The 19,953-nt window shown below is 41.8% G+C and overlaps 1 protein-coding gene across 1 annotated transcript in view; it reads right to left on the bottom strand.

The window, feature by feature from the left end:
• The window catches only part of mak (male germ cell-associated kinase), a 230,485-nt gene that overhangs the window by 45,367 nt on the left and 165,165 nt on the right, over positions 1-19,953 (bottom strand). Inside the window, exons 10-11 of the mRNA XM_043719022.1 lie at positions 8,169-8,356; positions 5,116-5,255 (exon numbers count right to left, since the gene is read on the bottom strand). Coding sequence (XP_043574957.1) covers positions 5,116-5,255; positions 8,169-8,356 — 328 coding nt within the window. The remainder of the gene's footprint in view (positions 1-5,115; positions 5,256-8,168; positions 8,357-19,953) is intronic.

Genomic DNA, 19,953 nt, shown 5'->3' with positions numbered 1-19,953 from the left:
ATTTGGAAAAGCACAGCTTAATTAGGGACAGTCAGCAAAGGCTTTGTGTTGAATTCTTTGAGGAGGTGACGAAGGTGATTGATGAAGGTAGAGAGGTGGATGTTGTTTACATGAATTTTAGTAAGGCTTTTGACAAGGTCCCTCATGGTAGGCTCATGCAGAAGATTAAGATGCATGGGATGCACAGTGACTTGGCAGCGTGGATTCAGAATTGGCTTGCCCATTGAAGACAGGGGGTGTGGTGGAAAGGTGTTTTTCAGATTGGAGGTCCATGACAAGTGGTGTTCTGCAGGGATCCATAAAGGGACCTCTGCTGTTTGTGATATATACATAAATGACTTAAATGAAAATGTGGATAGGTGGGTTACTAAATTTGCAGGTGATAGAAAGATCAGTTGAGTTATGGATAGTTTTTAAGGTTGTCAAAGGATACCGCAGGATATAGATCAGTTGTAGATATGGGTTAAGAAATGGCAGATGGAGGTTAATCCGGGTAAGTATGAGGTGCTGTACTTTGGGAGATCAAATGTTAAGGAAAAATATACAATTAATAGGAAGAACCTGAACAGCACTGATAGTTTTTAGATTAGATTCCCTACAGTGTGGACACAGGCTCTTCGGCCCAACAAGTCCACACCGACCCTCCGAAGAGCAACCCACCCAGACCCAATCCCCTACATTTACCCCTGACTAACACTATGAGCAATTTAGCATGGCCAATTCACCTGACCTGCACATCTTTAGACTGTGTGAGGAGACCGGAGCATTCGGAGGAAACCCACGCAGACACGGGGAGAATGTGCAAACTCCACACAGACAGTTGCCCGAGGTGGGAATTGAATTCGGGCCCCTGGCGCTGTGAGGCAGCAGTGCTGATCACTGAGCCACCGTGCTCAGTGTACAGAGGGATCTTAGGGTTCGAGTTCATAGTTCCCTGAAAGTGGACATGCAATTAGTTAGGATGGCAAAGAAAGCATATGGCATGTTTGCTTTTATTGGTTAGGGAATTGAGTACAAGGGTCAGGACATTATGTTGCAGCTTTATAAGTCTTTGGTTAGGCATTTACAGTATTGCATTCGATTCTGGCCACCACATTAAGGAAGGATTTGGAGCTTTGGTGAGAGTGCAGAAGAGGCTTACCAGGATGCTGTTTGGATTAGAGGGTATGAGCTATAAGGAGAGGCTAGAAAAATTCAGGTTGTTTTCTCTGGAGTGGCAGAGGTTGAGGGGAGACTTGATGGAAGTCTATAAAGCTACGAGATACATAGACAGGTCTGATGGTCAGAGTTGAAAAGTCTAAAACTAGGGGGCATGATTTCAAGGTTAAAGGGGGAAAGTACAAAGGAGATATGAGGGACAGGTTTTTTACACAGAGAGTGGTGGGAGTCTAGAATATGCTGCTAAGGGTGGTGGTGGAGGCAGGTATGTTAGGAGTTTAAAGGTCATTTAGATAAGCAAGAGACTTTTAGATAAGCACGTGAATATGTAAGGATTGAAGAGATATGGCCCAAGGGCAAACAGAAGGAATTAATTAAATTTGGCTGGTTTATCATGTTTGGCATAACATCGTGGGTAGAAAGGCCCATTGCTGTGCTGTACAGTTCTATGTTGCATATTGTTGTAAAGTTGAGTAAAGTAATTGTAGATTGGGAGGCAAAAAGTTAGAATTTGGTGTGTGTAAAATTGTAAAAGCATTGCATGGTCCCTTTAAAGGATAGTGTTTTTTCTGTGCTTACATTTTAAAAATGGATGTCTGTAAACGGCAGTTTTAACATTTGCAGGTGCATAGAGAGAACCCGAACTGAAACATTTGTATCGAAAGGCAGTACAGTTAGCAGGCCAAGCAGCAGTTTTTTTAAAGTTTAGCCAACATGTTAAACCAGCCACTTACATAGCAAAAACCTATTAAATTTAAATTTGACAGTTTTGGCAACATAGGGCCACTTCTATGTAAGAAATATTGTTATGTCATCAAGGGTATAAAAAAAGCGGGGAGTTGGACAAAGACCCCAGAGTTAATTGCCATTTGCCAGAGCTAAGACCTCTCAGCTCCCTCTCTCTCTCAAGAAATTGGCTCTCACATCATCTATGTATTAGAAAAAAAGCACCATCTAAAAAAAAAGTTACCAATGACATAAAAAGGAGTTCCTGACAGAAGAATCGGAGGAGGTATTACTGACAGAAGACTCGACAGAGGAGACACAGAACATTCCAGACAACATGTAACATGGCTATAATTTTGACAGACTAAACTGTCTTTTTTGTATATGAATGAGACTTGTATTTATTGGAACAGGATACCACTAGGATCTTAATTCGTGAATACTTAGTAGTCAGAAGGGATTTACTTGGTTTATTAATAGTTTAGCTAACTTGTTCATGTTAGAGTTAAATAAATAAATTGATTTTGGTTAAGAATCTCACAACACCAAGTTATAGTCCAATAGGTTTATTTGGAAGCAATTGCTTTCGGATCACTGCTCCTTCATCAGGCAGCTACCACATCATTATTGTGAATTCAGGGAATTATTTTTATTTAACCACTAGAAGTTACTGAAGAGCAGGTTACCCACTTTTCACACTCTTTTTATAGATTATAGGGTGAGGCTCCTCTTTGGGTGTTTTGATTTTAGTTTTTGGGGGAGGGGGTCAACCTTTGCTTTATAACAATATTATATGTCATTTTGAAAGAGCCCAGGGTTGAAAAACTAAGACTCAGAGTCGCCTTGACTGTCATAGATCATGCTTTCCACACAATTGCCAGCCATTGATGCTCAGTAAAATTAACATAGGAGAAACTTGGAGTACAGGTTCATGGTTCATTGAAAGTAGTGTCATAGGTAGATAGGATAGTGTGGAAGGCATTTGGTATGCTTTCCTTTATTGGTCAGAGTGTTGAGTACAGGAGTTGGGAGGTCATGCTGCGGCTACACAGGTCATTGGTTAGGTCACTTTTGGAATATTGTGTTCAATTCTGGTCTCCTTTCTATCAGAAGGAGGTTGTGAAACATGAAAGGGTTCAGAAAAGATTTACTAGGATGTTGCCAGGGTTAGAGAATTTGAGCTATAGGGAGAGGCTGAATAGGCTGGGGCTGTTTTACCTGGAGCGTCGGAGGCTGAGGGGTGACCTTATAGAGGTTTATAAAATCATGAGGGGCATGGATAGGATAAATCGACAAGGTCATTTTCTTGGGGGAGTCCAGAACTAGAGGGCATAGGTTTAGGGTGAGGGTGAAAGATATTAAAGGCACCTAAAGCGCAACATTTTCATGCAGAGGGTGGTGCATGTATGGAATGAGCAGTCAGGGAGGCTGGTACAATTGCAGCATTTAAAAGACATCTAGATCGGTATATGGATAGGAAGGGTTAGGAGGGATATGGGCCAGATGCTGGCAAATGGGACTAGATGAGGTTAGGATATCTGGTCAGCATAGACGAGTTGGACCAAAGGGTCTGTTTCTTTGCTGTACTTCTCTATGACTCTACCATTGCTTCCTGAACACCCAGTTTGGGCTATAGCCTCTTGTTCAGCAGCCATATCTTTCTCCCTTATGAAGCTGTTGCTTATGAGCAGTTCCTTGCTGTTCCACATTCCCGTCTTCCGCACCCAAAAGTACCACTGCAGCCAAATTATTTCTGAGGCATATAATAACATGCAATAAATGAAAAGCTTCCTGTTTGGAGGAAATGGACGGCACGGTGGCTCAGTGGTTAGCACTGCTGCCTCACAGCACCAGGGTCCCAGGTTCGATTCCAGCCTTGGGCGACTGTCTATGTGGAGTTTGCACATTCTCCCCGTGTCTGCGTGGGTTTCCTCTGGGTGCTCCGGTTTCCTCCCACAGTCCAAAGATGTGCAGGTCAGGTGAATTGGCCATGCTAAATTGCCCATAGTGCAAGGTGCATTAGTCAGAGGGAAATGGTTCTGGGTGGGTTACTCTTTGGAGGGTCGGTGTGAACTGGTTGGGCCAAAGGGCCTGTTTCCATACTGTAGAGAATCTAATCTAAAGTAAAATTTCAAGAACAATAAGGTAACTTAAGAACTGCCAGATGTTAACCAATGCCTGAAATGACAAATCAGCAACAAACTTGTATTTTGTTTTATGCTGCTGGTATGAAGATTTATTCTTGCCAGTTAGCACCACATCCTGCTGGATAAATACATTACATGGCACGGTTTTCATAGAATAGAAGAATTCCCACAGTGTGGAAACAGGCCATTTGGCCTAACACGTCCATACTGACCCTCTGAAGAGCAACCCATTCCCCTACCCTACATTTTTACCCATGACTAATGCACCTAACCTACATATCCCTGAACACTATGGGCAATTTAGAATGGCCAATTTACAGGAAACTGGAGCACCTGAAGGAAACCCATGCAGACATGGGGAGAATGCACAAACTCCACATCGACAGTCGCCTGAGGCTGGAATCGAACCCAGGTCCCTGGCGCTGTGAGGCAGCAGGGCTAACCAATAAGCTACCGTGCGGCCCTATATTGGGATATGCCAAAGTTGTGAATGTGCTCTGCATGGGGCTCAGGATTCTAACTCAGATATTCTCTTCAGCTCTTTTATATAATTTTGATACCAATGGACTTATGGATACTAATATGGCATATGAAATTCTTCTGGTTCAAAATTAATTCTAGTGTCCTCGTTGCCTGTTTGAAATGTTCTGAGGCTCTTTGAGTTGTAGAAAACAGATGTTGTGTGTTTGAACTTCTAGGCTGATATCATAGTTAAAGTGAAATATAAGTGGTTTTCTTCAAATTTCTCATCTGCCACCATTCCTCATACTAAGGTATATTCTACATACACATCCCTCTGGTACTTTGTCCAGTGATTATATTTTTGATTAATCAAGTGAAAGCAATGATAAAAGGCATAATTTGAAACTGATCTTGTCCTCACTCATTGCTTCCCTTCCAATAAACAATTGGAATCAGGATTCATTAGAAGGCCTAATGAAATATTGAGGCTAATGGGAGCAATACTCTTAACTTTACATAAATTAGAGATCAAATCAGGAATAATTCGGGCCTCTTTATTTTGGAGACTACAAAATGTGGTAAATGAACCACATAGTGACTTGTGATCTACATCTCGACTAACCTGGAAGGTATCTTGACTGCCTCAAATAGTGTTGCCTAGCTGAAGATGTAGATAATCCAGAATCCAGTCTCATCATGGTGGTATTTGGAACTGTTTTGTTTCCTCCGATGTTATGGTTTTGTTGATTGTGCTCAGCCATCCTATAAACCATAATCACATAATCATAAAATCCCCACAGTGCAAATAATGTCGCACCTGAAAATTAGTCGACAATAATTTGAATCATTTTTCACATGCAGAGTGATATAGATCTACATCAAACAGTTAGGGGAAAGGAGTTTTGTGGGGCAAATAAATTAAAGTCTTGCACCATTCACAAATTCAAGACATCACAAATGACTGAACACCCAGTGAATCATTGAAGCATAGAATACTCACATGGAATGAGAATATTCAGCCTCTTTTCTCCTTCCTGGCTTTCTACAAAAGCACCTCAGCTAGCCTCACTTGCAAACCTTTTCTCTGTAGCCTTTACAGGCAAGTAGCTCTTTTGGAAAACTTGCTTGAATATCCCTTCACTAAGCTGTCAAACAATGTATATCAGATCCTAAAAATTTGCTATGTTAAAAAAAGCTTTCCTCGTGTCACCTCTTGTTGTTTTGCTATTCACCCTAAATCCATGTGGTCTGGTTCTTGACGCTTCCATCAATGAGAATAGTTTCTCCCTTTCTACCTTGTTAAGATTCTTTATGATTTTAACTGCTTCCATTGAATCTCATCTCAACCTTACCTTCTCTAAAATCAAACAATATTCTGTTCATGTAATTGAAGTTAAAAATCATACAACACCAGGTTATAGTCCAACAGATTTATTTGGAAGCACTAGTTGTACCATCTGATGAAGAGGCAGAGCCTTGAAAGCTAGTGCTTCCAAATATACCTGTTCGACTACAACTTGGTGTTATGTGATTTTTAAATTTGCCTACGCAAGTCCAACATCAGCACCTCCAAATCATGTAATTGAAGTCCCTCATCCATGGAATATTTTCTTAAATCTTTTCTGCACCATTTCTAATGCCATTATATAATTCCTAAAGTGAGCTGCCCAGAATTGATCTCAATATTCCAGTTGAAGCTGAACTAATGTTTTGTTCGGGATTAGTGTTGCTGGAAGAGCACAGCAGTTCAGGCAGCATCCAAGGAGCTTCGAAATCGACGTTTCGGGCAAAAATTGGCCCGAAACGTCGATTTCGAAGCTCCTTGGATGCTGCCTGAACTGCTGTGCTCTTCCAGCACCACTAATCCAGAATCTGGTTTCCAGCATCTGCAGTCATTGTTTTTACCTCTAATGTTTTGTTCGTGTTCATTATAAATTCCTCACTTTTGTACTCTGTTCCTCAATGTACAAAAGTCTAGGATCTTTTTTACTGTAATTCTATATTTGTCAACCAATTTTTCCACCTTCAATGATTTGTGCATATATAACCCAGGACCATCTGCTGCTGCATGTTTTTTAATCCTTTATTTTATATTGTCTGTGCATGTTCATCCCATCAGAATGCATCACTTCAGATATCTCTGCATGATACTTTGCCTAATCCTTTGGCCTGTCAATGTGATCTTAATGTATATCACTAACCTCTTTGTGAGACTCACCAGTAACACCAGATGTGGGAGGAAACTTAGTGTTTGTTGTGAGTGAAGATTTAAAGGGTGAGGGAGCCATGCCTCAATCAAAGTCATGAACAATTAAAGCAACATCTACAAAACAGCTAAAGTGATGTCCCAGCTAGTGAAGGAGCTAATTAGTCAATGTTTCTCATTAAAACCATACAAAGTCAAGAAATGGCAGCTCAGCCTCAGAGTGCACACTCTGTGGTACATGGGAAAATCCTGACAATTCTGCTGCCGTCTGGATGATTATGTCCTTGCAGGAAGTATTGCCAATTGGAACAGCTGAAGCTACAGTTGTCAGAGCTTGACATATGGCTGAAGCTACTGCAGTCCATCCTAGTGCAACTGATTTTTCACTATATTGGTGAGTCAAATAATGAAAGAGCCAATCTATTCTAACTATGCATAATTAATTGCAGAATACTTAACATTCTCATTATGTCAGTGGGCTATGAGTAGATATTCTTACTAAGTCCTATAAAGAGCTTTGTGAGCAATGTAAACTGAAGTACAAATTGGGACTATTAGTGCTCAACTGTTAATCAACTCAATAGTATCCAAGCTTCAGTTTATAACCTGTATTACATAATTTAAACATTCACTTCATTCAGAGATATTCAAGAGGACTCAATGTTGAGTGCCTTGCTGTCTGTTGTATATATTCATAATTTGGACTTAAATATCAGCCTATAAGTCCTTGAAGGTAGCAGAACAGGAAGATAAGATAGTAAAGAAAGCAAATGGAATGCTTTCTTTTCTTGGATGTGAATTGGATTTTCATTATAAAAGTAGGGATGTAACGCTGGAATTATATGAAATTCTAGCTAAACTATGGTAGAATATTATACACAGTTCTGGTCGTGGTATTACAGGAAGGGGGTTCTCCTTAGAACGGACAATACTGGGGAGTGGCTTAATTAAAGTTTACAAAATTATGAGAGCCCAGGTAGAATAGACTGGAAAGACCTGTCTCTCCTAGCAGCGAAGTAAATTACCAGAGGGCATAAGTTAAAGTGATTGGTAGAAATATTAGAGGGGTCATAAGGAAAGCCCATTTCACACAGAAAGTGGTAGATGATTGTAATTTGTTGCATAGTTTGGTGGTAGAGGCAGAAAGCCCCAATTCAGTGAAAACATGGGTCAGAATCTGCTGTAACCTGTTAGACTATTACTAGAAGGAGGGATTAGAATGGGCGCTTTATTTTGGTTTCTCAGCCTGTGGACTTAAATGGCCTTGCTTTCAGCTGCAACTTCAGTATAGTTCCATTGTATCTGTAGATGCTTCCTTTAATTTTTAACAGCATGACATGCAGCATTATTATTATTTCTGTATATTTGTATCTAACATGGCCTTAAAACAAAGTTGCATCAAAACAATTTTAAAACTTTTCAGAAATGCCACTAATCTTAACATAAAAATAACATAATAATTAACGTACCTTTGAAGAGAATCATTGCTGGATTTTTCTTTTACTGCTATTATACTAGGTTCTTTAGAGTAGGGCAGTCCAAAGTCAGAATTTTGAAAACCATCCCAACTGTCCTTAGTGTTCAGCGCAGTTTGACCCCAGCGCCGTCGGCCACTTTTAAAACCTGTTGCATTATTGCTAGTTCCTGATGTTGGATTCTGCATTTAATTTTATGTTTGAGAAAGAAAGAAATGTTATGTTTAACACTTTTTTGCAAGATGAAAACAAAGTACCTTTATCTCCTAAAACAACAAACTGCGGATGCTGGAAATCTGAAACAAAACAGAAATTGCTGGAGAAGCTCAGCAGATCTGGCTGCATCTGGAGACAAAGCAGAGGTAACGTTTTAAGTCCAGTGACTCTTCACTGCAACTGAAAGCGGCTAGGAAAAGGTGGTACGTATACTGAAGGTTGTGGTGATAACGACGGCGATTAAGGGGTGGGGTTGCAGTGCGTGGATAGGCAGAGATGGTGTCGAGTGAGAGAGAATGACAGTTAGGCAGACACTCCCATGACACCTCCATATGCAACTGCAGAAGATACAACACCTGCTGATTTATTTCCACTCTCCTCACTATTCAAAGCACAGACATACCTTCCAGGTGAATCAGTGACATACCTACACCTCACTCAAGCTAGTCAGCTGTACTCACTGCTCACAATATGATTTCCTCTACAATGGGGAGATGAAAAGCAGATGGGATGACTACTTTGTAGAACACCAAACTCTGTTCACAAAAATGACCAAGCTTCCACTTGCCTGCCACTTCAACACATCACCATGTTGCCTTGCCAACACTTCTGTCTCAGGCCTGCTGCAGTTTTCCAGTGAGGATCAGTGCAAGCTAGAAGAATAGCAGCGCATTTTTCTCTTGGGGACTTGAGTACTCAATGATGAATTGAATAATTTTAGAATGTGAACATCTTCTACCAAGTCCTTTACCTTCCCGCACATCGTGACCTCGTCGCGACATGGGCTGCTTTCAACATAGTCAACACATTTTCAATTACTTATGGTCCTCAATATTGGATTTTCTTTCTCCCTAGAATACAATCATTTGTCCTTTTGTCTGCCTGTCCTTCTCTCTCTCTGGGTTCCATCTCTACTCTTATGTCAACAATTTACTATTTTCGTTGCATAACATTGCACAATAAAATTATATTTACTCTCTTGCGAGGAGAGAAAGAGAATAGTGTTACATGTGCCTGCTAGCCTGTATTCAATATATCAGTGGACTCAAGATCCAAAATAATCATGATTAGATTAGATTTCCTACAGTTTGGAAACAGGCCCTTCGGCCCAACAAGTCCACACCATCCTCCTAAGAACAACCCATCCAGACCTATTCCCCTACATTTACCCCTGACTAATATACCTAACAATATGGGCAACTTAGTATAGCCAATTCACCTGACCTGCACATCTTTGGATTGTGGGAGGAAACCGGAGCACCCGGAGGAAACCCACGCAGACACGGGGAGAATGTGCAAACTCCACATAGACAGTCGCCCAAGGCTGGAATCGAACCTGGGACCCTGGTGCTGTGAGGCAGCAGTCCATTTCCTCCAAACAGGAAGCTTTTCATTTATTGCATGTTATTATATGCCTCAGAAATAATTTGGCTGCAGTGGTACTTTTGGGTGCGGAAGACGGGACGACCGTCTGTGTGGAGTTTGCACATTCTCCCCGTGTCTGCGTGGGTTTCCTCCGGGTGCTCTGGTTTCCTCCCACAGTCCAAAGATGTGCAGGTCAGGTGAATTGGCCATACTAAATTTCCCGTACTGTTAGGTAAGGGGTAAATGTAGGGGTATGGGTGGGTTGCGCTTCGGCGGGGCGGTGTGGACTTGTTGGGCCGAAGGGCCTGTTTCCACACTGTAAGTAATCTAATCTAATATCATATAATTTAGGAATCACCTCGAGTTGCCAATGGAAAGAATGAATATGGACATTCGTTCTCAAAATTTAAGGCAATGCAGTATTGATTGACTAAAGTATTGTTGAATAGAACTCCTATCGACTTGTAGCCTGAGCCATATTGAGGGGAGGGGTTATTCGAATAGGAATAGGCAATTTGCTTTAAAATGAGTAATCTATTCAACTGCTAGCATTCTGTAGGGTCTGGGACGGCTTAAAGATAAAAGATGATCAAATATTTTTAAACCATACGTAGGACAAGTAGGCATTTCAGAAAGTTAATGAAGTCCCACTGCAGGCTTAAGGCTAGGTGCAGAGTAACTCTCAGCTGGTCTGGACTCAAGGAAAGAGAAATGAGCTAAGTAATACAGTTAAAAATCACACAACACCACATTATAGTCTAACAGGTTTATTTGGAAGCACTAGCGTTTGGAATGCTGCTTCTTCATTAGGTAGCTGTGGAGCAATGCTTGGACTATAACCTGGTGCTGCGTGATTTTTAACTTCGTTCCACCCCAGTTAAACACATCATGACTAAGTAATATAGCTCCCTAATCCAGGTAACCTGAATTTTCTTTTTGTCAGCCTTTGTACATTATATCTACCAACCATGGCCCAAAAACAATAATATAGATTGTTTAAATTTGTATTATTTATTAATAATCACTATTTGTTTATTATCATATTATTTTTATTATATTTTCTACTCTCTTGACCTAAGTTCTGCCTCCAACCTTTCTTTGCATTTATTCATTTCCATACTCCGAGGCTTTCCCACTCTTGGCCACTGACACTGTCACTCTCTGGAGCATGCCAGAACAGCTTAAAATAATGAATTCAAATGACAAAGAATAGAGTACAGAAACAGGGGTAAACAAGCAAACATAAAGCACTTACCCTACATCTTCCCATCCTTCCTCATTCAACTATCTCAAATTGCCTCGAAGATCCCTTCTCACTTCTTTGCGTGTCTAGCCTCCCTTAAAAGCACTTTTCTTGTTTACCTCAATTGCTCCCTTCCATATGGTGTTCCACATTCTCATGATTCTCACCATTCTCTTGGTAGAGTAGTTTCTTCTGATTTACATACTCAGTTCCTAGTTTGTACCTTTCCCAAACAGGTAGGAACACACACTGGGTTGGATTTTTGTCATGGGATGGGAAATAGAAATGCTGGTAGGACTTTTTCCAGGTCTCAAACCAATCTCAATCATTGCTATTGTTATTGCTAAGCCAACCAACAAATTTCAAATTATACTAACCCTATTCACCTGCATGTGGTCCATAGCCTACCATGCCCTGGCATTTTAAATATTCATCCAGATGTTTCTTCAATATTACAAGAGTATCTGCTTCGACCACTCTCTCAGGTAATGTGTACTATATTTCTACCACCCTCTGGTTGAAACATGATTCCTCAGATTCCCTCTAAACCACTTACTCCTGACCACAAATTTATGCTCTCTAGTCTTAGAGACAGCTGCCAAAGGGAAAAGAATCCCATAATTTACTATATCTATGCATCTCATAATTTGGTATATCACAATCAGATCCCCTCACATCCTTCTCTACTCTAGGGAAAACAAACCCAGTCTCTCATCACAACTGAGACTTGCCATCCCAGGCACCATCCGGGTGAATCTCATCTGCAACCTCTCAGTGCAATTACGTCCTTCCAGTACTGTGGTGACCAGAACTGGACACAATTCATGCATAAGAGTTAGAAGATGCATGAATTAGAACAGTTGCTATTAATCATTGAAGCCAACAGTGTCTTATCTCACTCACTTGCAGTAGATACAGGAACATAATGCATGAGAGAGGGTCCAAATGGGTATAAGCATCCTCTGCCTTCAAGTCATCACATCATAGAGGACTGAGTAATGGAAACAGCCTTTAAGGAAGTTGACACCCAATATCAATGATTAGAGAGATGAATGTGTTCATGAGGGCATTGCATTCCAATGTAGATCTTTTGTGTATCTCACAAGTGCCATATTGAGCCACAGAGTCGTTCTTCCTCACTATGACCAAGCCAAGACCAGCAGCAAAATTGTGAAGAATCACAATCACACTTTTCAAGGCATAGAGTTGTACAGCATGGAAACAGACCCTTCAGTTCAGCTTGTCCATGCTGACCAAGTTTCTTAAACTAAACTAGTCCCACTTGTCTGTGTTTTATAAAAAGAAAATTATTTTGTGGGATGTGGGTGTCGTTGGCTGGCCAGCATTTATTGCCCGTTCCTTGTTGCCCTTGAGAAGGTGTTGGTGAGCTGCCTTCTTGAACTGCTGCAGTCCACTTGCTGTGGGTTGACATACAATGCCATTAGAGAGACACTTCCAGGATTTTGACCCAGTGACAGTGACAGTGATATATTTCCAAGTCAGGATGGTGAATGGCTTGGAGGGGAATTTGAAGATGGTGGTGTTCCCATATATCTGCTGCTCTTGTCCTTCTCGATGGAAGTGGTCGTAGGTTGGGAAGGTGCTGTCTAAGGATCTTTCTGCAGTGAATTTCTGCAGTGCATCTTGTAGATAGTACATACTATTGCTGCTGACCATGGAGGGAATAGATGCTTGCGGATGCAGTGCCAATCAAGTGGGCTGCTTTGTCCTGGATGGTGTCAAACTTCTTGAGTGTTGTTGGGGCTGCAGTCTTCCAGGCAAGTGAGATATATTCCATCACACTCCTGACTTGTGCCTTGTAGATGGTGGACAGGCTTTGAGGACTCAGGAGGTGAGTTACTCGCTGCAGTATTCCTAGCCTCTGATCTGCGTTTATGTGGTGAGTGCAGTTGAGTTTCTGATCAATGATAACTCCCAGGGTGTTGATAATGGGGAATTCATGATGCTAACACCATCATGAATGTCAAAATGCAGTGGTTAGATTATGTCTTGTTGGTGTTGGTCATAGCCTGGCAATTGTATGGTGTGAATATTACTTGCCACTTGTCAGCCCAAGCCTGGATATTGTTACAAACCGGAGGTTGACATCCCTGAGAATTAAAACCAAAATGCCTAGAGGGGTGCACCTTGCCTCTTAATCTGATAAAGAAGTGTGACAAGTGGTATAACCTACCTCTCACCTTCACAATCTGTTATACATTCATTCACTCTACAATTAACGAGTAACATTTTATTTATCTAACTCCAACAATGAACAAATTAACATAATTCCTAACAAACTGAGCAATTTCTCCCCAACTACTACGTATCGCCTAATGAATTAAATTCTAATAGGTATGCTGTTTCAGTAATGCAGGTCCCACTTATACAAATCCAGTTAATAAGAACAATAAATTAAAACTTAGTATTTCAAATTTCACACAAAATGGATCATCCTAAATGCTCCTCTTCCTCTCTGTTGATTTTGCTGTTGGGGATGCTTTCTCTGTAATTCTTCTGCTCTGAACACCTCTCTCCGTTGAATTCTGGTATCAAAAATATTCACTAAACGTGTTGTGTACCTTATAGATGGATGGAACTTTTTTTAGACAGTGTGGAGATTTCTTGTGAGAGCCCGGTATTTGTTTCTCAGATGGTGGGTTTGCTGTTTCAAAAATCACTTTCTTAAATGCCACCGATGATGTAACAAAGTCTCATAATATGATTGATTTCAGGCTGTCAACACCACCAATTTTTAAATTCAATTGGTTTGGAATTTCTGAGTGTTTGGTTTAAATTAATTGGCCAAATTCAAACTCGTTGTCACAACAAGCCAAGGTATCCATCAATAAAGTCAATTGTTGCATGCTTCCATTCTAGAACTGTCTGTACTATTCTCCATCTGCTCATAGACCTCTTTGCTGTTTCACTCTAAGCTTAAAAAGCACTTTATCACTTAAAGGGATCACATGCTGCTTTTCAAATCTTGATTAATCTGCACAATTTCATATCCAGATTTTGTTGCATTTGGACACGGACTGCTTCAGTATCTGAGGAGTCGCGAATGGTGCTGAACATTGTGCAATTGTTGGTGAATATCGGAAGGACGGTCATTGATGAAGGAGCTGAAGATGGTTGGACCTAGGACACTACCCTGAGGAACTCCTGCAGAAATGTCCTGGAACTGAGATGACTGACCTCCAACAACCACAACCATTTTTTCATGATTTGGAGGTGCCGTTGTTGAAGCAGTGCTTTGAAAGCTCATGCCTCCAACTAAACCTGTTGGACTATAACCTGGTGTTGTGTGATTTTTAACTTCATCTTTCTATGTGTCAGGTGTGACACTAACCATCGGAGAGTTTGCTCCCTGATACACACTGTTTCCAGTTTGCTAGGGCTCCTTGATTCCACACATTGTCAAATGCAGCCTTGATGTCAAGTGCTGCTACCCTCATCTCACCTCTGGAATTCAGCTCTTTTGTCCATGTTTGAGCAAAGGCTGTAACAAGGACATTTGGCCCATATCTCTCTAAACTGTTTCTGTCCATGTACCTATCCAAATGTCTTTTAAATCTTGTAACTGTATATGCATCTATCAGTTCCTCTGGCAATTCGTTCCATGTATGAATCACCCTCTGTGTGAAAACTTTGCCCCTCAGGTCCCTTTTAAATCTTCTTCCTCTCACCTAAAAGATATGTCCTGTCATTTTGAACTCACCTACCCTAGAAAAAAAACTTTGCTATTCATCTAATCTATGCCCCTCATGATTTTATAAGCCTCTATAAGGTCATGCATCATCCTCCGACTCTCCACTGAAAAAAAGTCTCAGTCTGTCCTCATAAATCACACCCTCCAGTCCCAGCAAAATCCTGGTAAAACTTGTTTGAGTAGCAAGTAAGTATCAACACTTGATGAACATTTGAGATTCATTTAATTGATGCCTGGACAAAAAAAAGAGGTCTGAGGGAATGAAGATGATGATGGGTTCCTTAAAAATTCATCAACCATTACAGCAAAACATTTAGGTGGATGTGTTAACTTCATTGGTGATATGAATTTACATGCTTGTAAATGCATGTACAGTGGAAGTGTTCGGACAGATACAGAGTGAGTTCCATATCATGGCACCTACCCTGGGTCACTGGGGCTCAGCTGAAAAGTTCTTGAACCTGATGACATTCCTAATGCTCATGGCATGCTGATGACAATTACACACCATGCACCTGGAGCACCTCAGTATTCTGCATTGTTCACAACTACCACTTTTTCCTTTTCCATGCCTTCTCTGCCCCTTTCCTCTCATGAATTGGGCCTTGCTGTCAATAAGGCCCAAATCTCTATGGTGGATCATGTTTATGGAACATACGGCAGGAACGACATCACCACAATGAGCAAGTCCCTTGGAGAAGCCTCTTGATGAGTCCATGAACCAGAATGACAATCTCAGAAACATGATGGCCTGCTCATTGATGGTTCTGCTGAGCAGATAACTTTGGATTCACCTCTGTTTATCTCTATCTGGGCTTTCAGAGAAGGAGATTGTTCAAGAGATATCCCTTGTCCCCAGAATATAGCTGCAAGGAATAGATGGAGAAAACTCTCTCTGTGGTCACAGACTAGCTGAACATAAGTGAGGTGAAATTCTTTCTGTTGTTGAATTTGAATGGGCGATCACTCAGAGTGTTGATTGCCCATGGGTGTGATTGATTTTGGCCCTCACAACAATGGTCTTCTGTAACTGCAAGGTACCAATGAGTAGCAAGACACATTTATTACTGTCATTTGCAAGATGCCACCAAGTCCTTGAACTCCAGACTCCTATGTTTGGGGCTCCTTCTTCCTGAGGGGTGCTGCTTATTGCCACAGGCCCAAAATCTGAGAGTTATGCCCCAACTGCTAGCAGCTGTCTTACTTAGTGCTTAGGATTTACCCTCTCCTCCACAAAAGGCTGATATTACACATTCAATGCACTGCATTATTTTCTCCTTCTGGTTAACTTACTGCAACGGAGTGAATGCAAGTTATAAATACTTAGCCCTTGCATCATAAGACCTCTTGAGTGCCTCCTTATGGCAACATGTGAAAACAAGGCATCTTATGGTCTGAGGCAGAATTGCAGCTGATCTTGAAGGGAACTTGGCCTCAAGACATATATTATGGCAGACACACTGGCTTGTGAATATACCCCAGCAACAATCAACCAGCTCTTAAGTGGAGAAAGAAGTCCCACTATCTTTTGGATCAGGTGCTGGAATGTCATTCTACAGTGGAATTCTACAGGTGGTCAGTAAGCCCCTTAAAGTAAGCACTTTCCTGTGATTCATGTAACTGATTGGACTCCAATGTTCCTCTGGATTCAGTCTATGTTACAACATAGAGACAGACAGCCAAATAAAATCATGATGGCACAATGGTTAGTGCTGCTGCTGCCCAGTGCCAGGGATCTGGGTTCCATTCTAGCATTGGGTGTTTCTATGGAGTTTGTACTTTCTTCTCACGTCTGCAAGGGCTTCTGCCGGATGCTAGACCGCCTCCCACAATCGAGCGATGTGCAGGTGGATTGGCTGTGCTAAAATGCAACATAGTGTCCAGGGATCTGCAGGCTAGATAGATTAGCCATGGTAAGTGTGGGGTTACAGAAATGAAGTGGGTCTGGGTGGGATGCTCTTCGGAGGGTCAACGCAGACTCGATGGGCTGAATGACCTCTATCTGCACTGTGTGGATTCTATGGTTGCATAACTTTCTGAACAATCAATACCACACACCAGGTTCATAGTTTAAAGACTTGGGTTCAAGTTCCAACTTCCCCCAAGCTGTGTAATAACATGATCGAAAAGGTTAGTTACAAATAAAATAGCATTGTGTCTAAGATCATAAACAATTAGGAACAGGAGCAAGCTGTTTATCACCTTGAGCCTGCCCCACCACTCAATAGGATCATGGCTGATCCAACATTCGTTACATCCACTTTCTTGCCCTTTTTCTGAAACCTTGATTCTTACACTAGTGAAGAATCTATCTCAGCCTTAAATATACTTAAGGACTCTGCTTCAAGAAATTCCTCCTGAGGTTAGTCTGAAATTATGCCCCTTTATTCTGAGACTATGCCCTCTGGTCCTCAACTCTCCCACGAGGGGAAGCATTCAGCCTGTCAAGCCCCTCAAGAATCATATTTGTCTCAATGAAATCACCTCTCGTGCTTCTAAACTCCAGTGATACAGTCCTAACCTGTTTAGCCTTTGTCTTTGTTAGAAGACAATCTCTCGATATCAGAGATCATGCCAGTAAACCTTTTCTGAGATGCCTCCAACGAAGTGGTTTCTTTCCTTAAATAAGGGGACAAAACTGATCACAGATGTGGTTTCACACAGCATCTTTCCCAGTGCAGTAGGACTTCCTTACTGCGATCCTTCAACACCCTTGAAATAAGGACCAACATTTCATTAACCTTCCTGATTACTTGCTATAGCTATGTGCAAGCTTCTGTGTTGTGTGCATAAGTACCCCCCCAAGTCCCTATGTGTTGCAGCTTTCTGTAATTTTTCTCCATTTAAATAATATTCTGTGCTCCCTTCCAAAATGAACAACTTTACATCTTCCCACATCATGTTCTATTTGCCAACCTTTTTGTCCGCTTACTTAATCTATCAATGTCATTCTGCAAACAGTTTGTATCTCTCTCACAACCTGCCTTTCCAATTATTTTAGTGTTGTCTGCAAATTTTGCTGCAGTACATTCACTTCATTCCTTCAAACTTTTAGTCTATAGTATAAGCAGTTGCGATCTAAGCATCGATCCCTGCGGAATACCACGGGTCACGGATTACCAACCTGTAAAAGAGCCCCGAATGACTACTCGCTGTTTCCTGCCTATTTGCTAATTCCCTATCCATGCCAACATACTACTTCCAACATTGTGGGCTCCTAATCCATGACTTAACCTTCAGTGAGGTACCTTATCTACCATCTTCTGGATATCCAAATACATCTATCTACTCCGATTGAGAATTCCTCAAACTACTAAATTAATCAGATACAACTGCCCTGTCATGAAGCTATGCTGACCTCTGCTTGATTAGATTATGATTTTCCAAAAGTTCTGTTATTTTGTCCTTAATAATTGATTTCCAATAATAGACCTCCCTACCTTTTATCTTCTCCTGCTGAACACTCTCTGCTCATTCCTGAGGAAGGGCCTGTGCCCGAAACGTCGAATCTCCTGTTCCCTGGATGCTGCCTGACCTGCTGTGCTGTTCCAGCAATAAAGTTTCATGCTAAATTACCCCATTGTGTTCAGGGCTATGTAGGTTAGGGTGGTTTGGCCACGCTAAATTATCCATAGTGTACAGGGGTGTGTAGGTTAGGGTGGATTGGCCATACTCAATTACCCCATTGTGTTCAGGGATGTGCAGGTTAGGGTGAATTGGCCATGCTAAATTTCCCCATAGTGTTCAGGGATGTGTAGGTTAGGGTGGATTGGCTATGCTAAATTACCCCACAGTGCTCAGGGATGTGTAGGTTAGGGTGGATTGACCATGCTAATTTACCACATTGTGATCAGGGATGTGCAGGTTAGGGTGAATTGGCCATGCTAAATTACCCCACAGTGCTCAGGCATGTGTCGGTTAGGGTGAATTGGCTAAGCTAAATTACCCATAGTGTTCAGGGATGTGCAGGTTAGGGTGAATTGGCCATGCTACATTACCCCATAGTGTTCAGGGATGTGTGGGTTAGGGTGGATTGGCCATGCTAAATTACCCATAGTGTTCAGGGATGTGCAGGTTAGGGTGAAATGGCCATGCTAAATTTCCCCATAGTGTTCAGGGATGTGTAGGTTAGGGTGGATTCACCATGCTAAATTGCCACATAGTGATCAGGGATGTGTAGGTTAGCGTGGATAGGCCATGCTAAATTACCCCATAGTGTTCAGGGATGTGTAGGTTAAGATGGATTGGCCATGCTAAATTACCCATCGTGTTCAGGGATGTGTCGGTTAGGGTGGATTGGCCATGCTAAATTACGCATAGTGTTCAGGGATGTGCAGGTTCGGGTGGATTGGCCGTGCTAAATTACCCATAGTGTTCAGGGATGTGTAGGTTAGCGTGGATTGGCCATGCTAAATTACCCCATAGTGTTCAGGGATGTGTAGGTTAGGGTGGATTCACCATGCTAAATTGCCACATAGTGATCAGGGATGTGTAGCTTAGGTTGGAATGGCCATGCTAAATTGCCCATAGTGTGCAGGGATGTGCAGGTTAGGGTGGATTGGCCATGCTAAATCACCCCATAGTTTTCTGGGATGTGTCGGTTAGGGTGGATTCGCCGTGCTAAATTACCACCTCGTGTTCAGGGATGTGTATGTGAGGATGGATTAGCCATGCTAAATTACCCCTTAGTGCTTAGGGATGTGTACGTGAGTGTGGATTGGCCATGCTAAATTACCCTATAGTTTTATGGGATGTGTTGGTTAGGGTGGATTGGCCATGCTAAATTTCCCCACAGTTTTCAGGGATGTGTTGGTTTGGGTGGATTGGCCATGCTAAATTACCCCATAGTGTTCAGGGATGTGCAGGTTCGGGTGGATTGGCCATGCAAAATTACCCATAGTGCACAGGGATGTGCAGGTTAGGGTGGATGGCAATGCTAATTTACCCATAGTGTTCAGGGATGTATAGATTAGGGTGGATTTGCCATGCTAAATTACCCATAGTGTTCAGGGATGTGTAGGTTAGGGTGGATTGGCCATGCTAAATTAACCCTTAGTGTGCAGGTTAGAGTGGATAGGCCATGCTAAATTTCCCCATAGTGTTCAGGGATGTGCAGGTTCGGGTGGATTGGCCATGCAAAATTACCCATAGTGCACAGGGATGTGCAGGTTAGGGTGGATGGCAATGCTAAATTACCCATAGTGTTCAGGGATGTGTAGGTTAGGGTGGATTGACCATGCTAA

Source organism: Chiloscyllium plagiosum, chromosome 29, assembly GCF_004010195.1.
Source record: "Chiloscyllium plagiosum isolate BGI_BamShark_2017 chromosome 29, ASM401019v2, whole genome shotgun sequence".
Classification (NCBI taxonomy): Eukaryota; Metazoa; Chordata; class Chondrichthyes; order Orectolobiformes; family Hemiscylliidae; genus Chiloscyllium; species Chiloscyllium plagiosum.
Note: the sequence above shows the minus strand (reverse complement) of the source record. Positions and strands in the feature narration are given on the sequence as shown.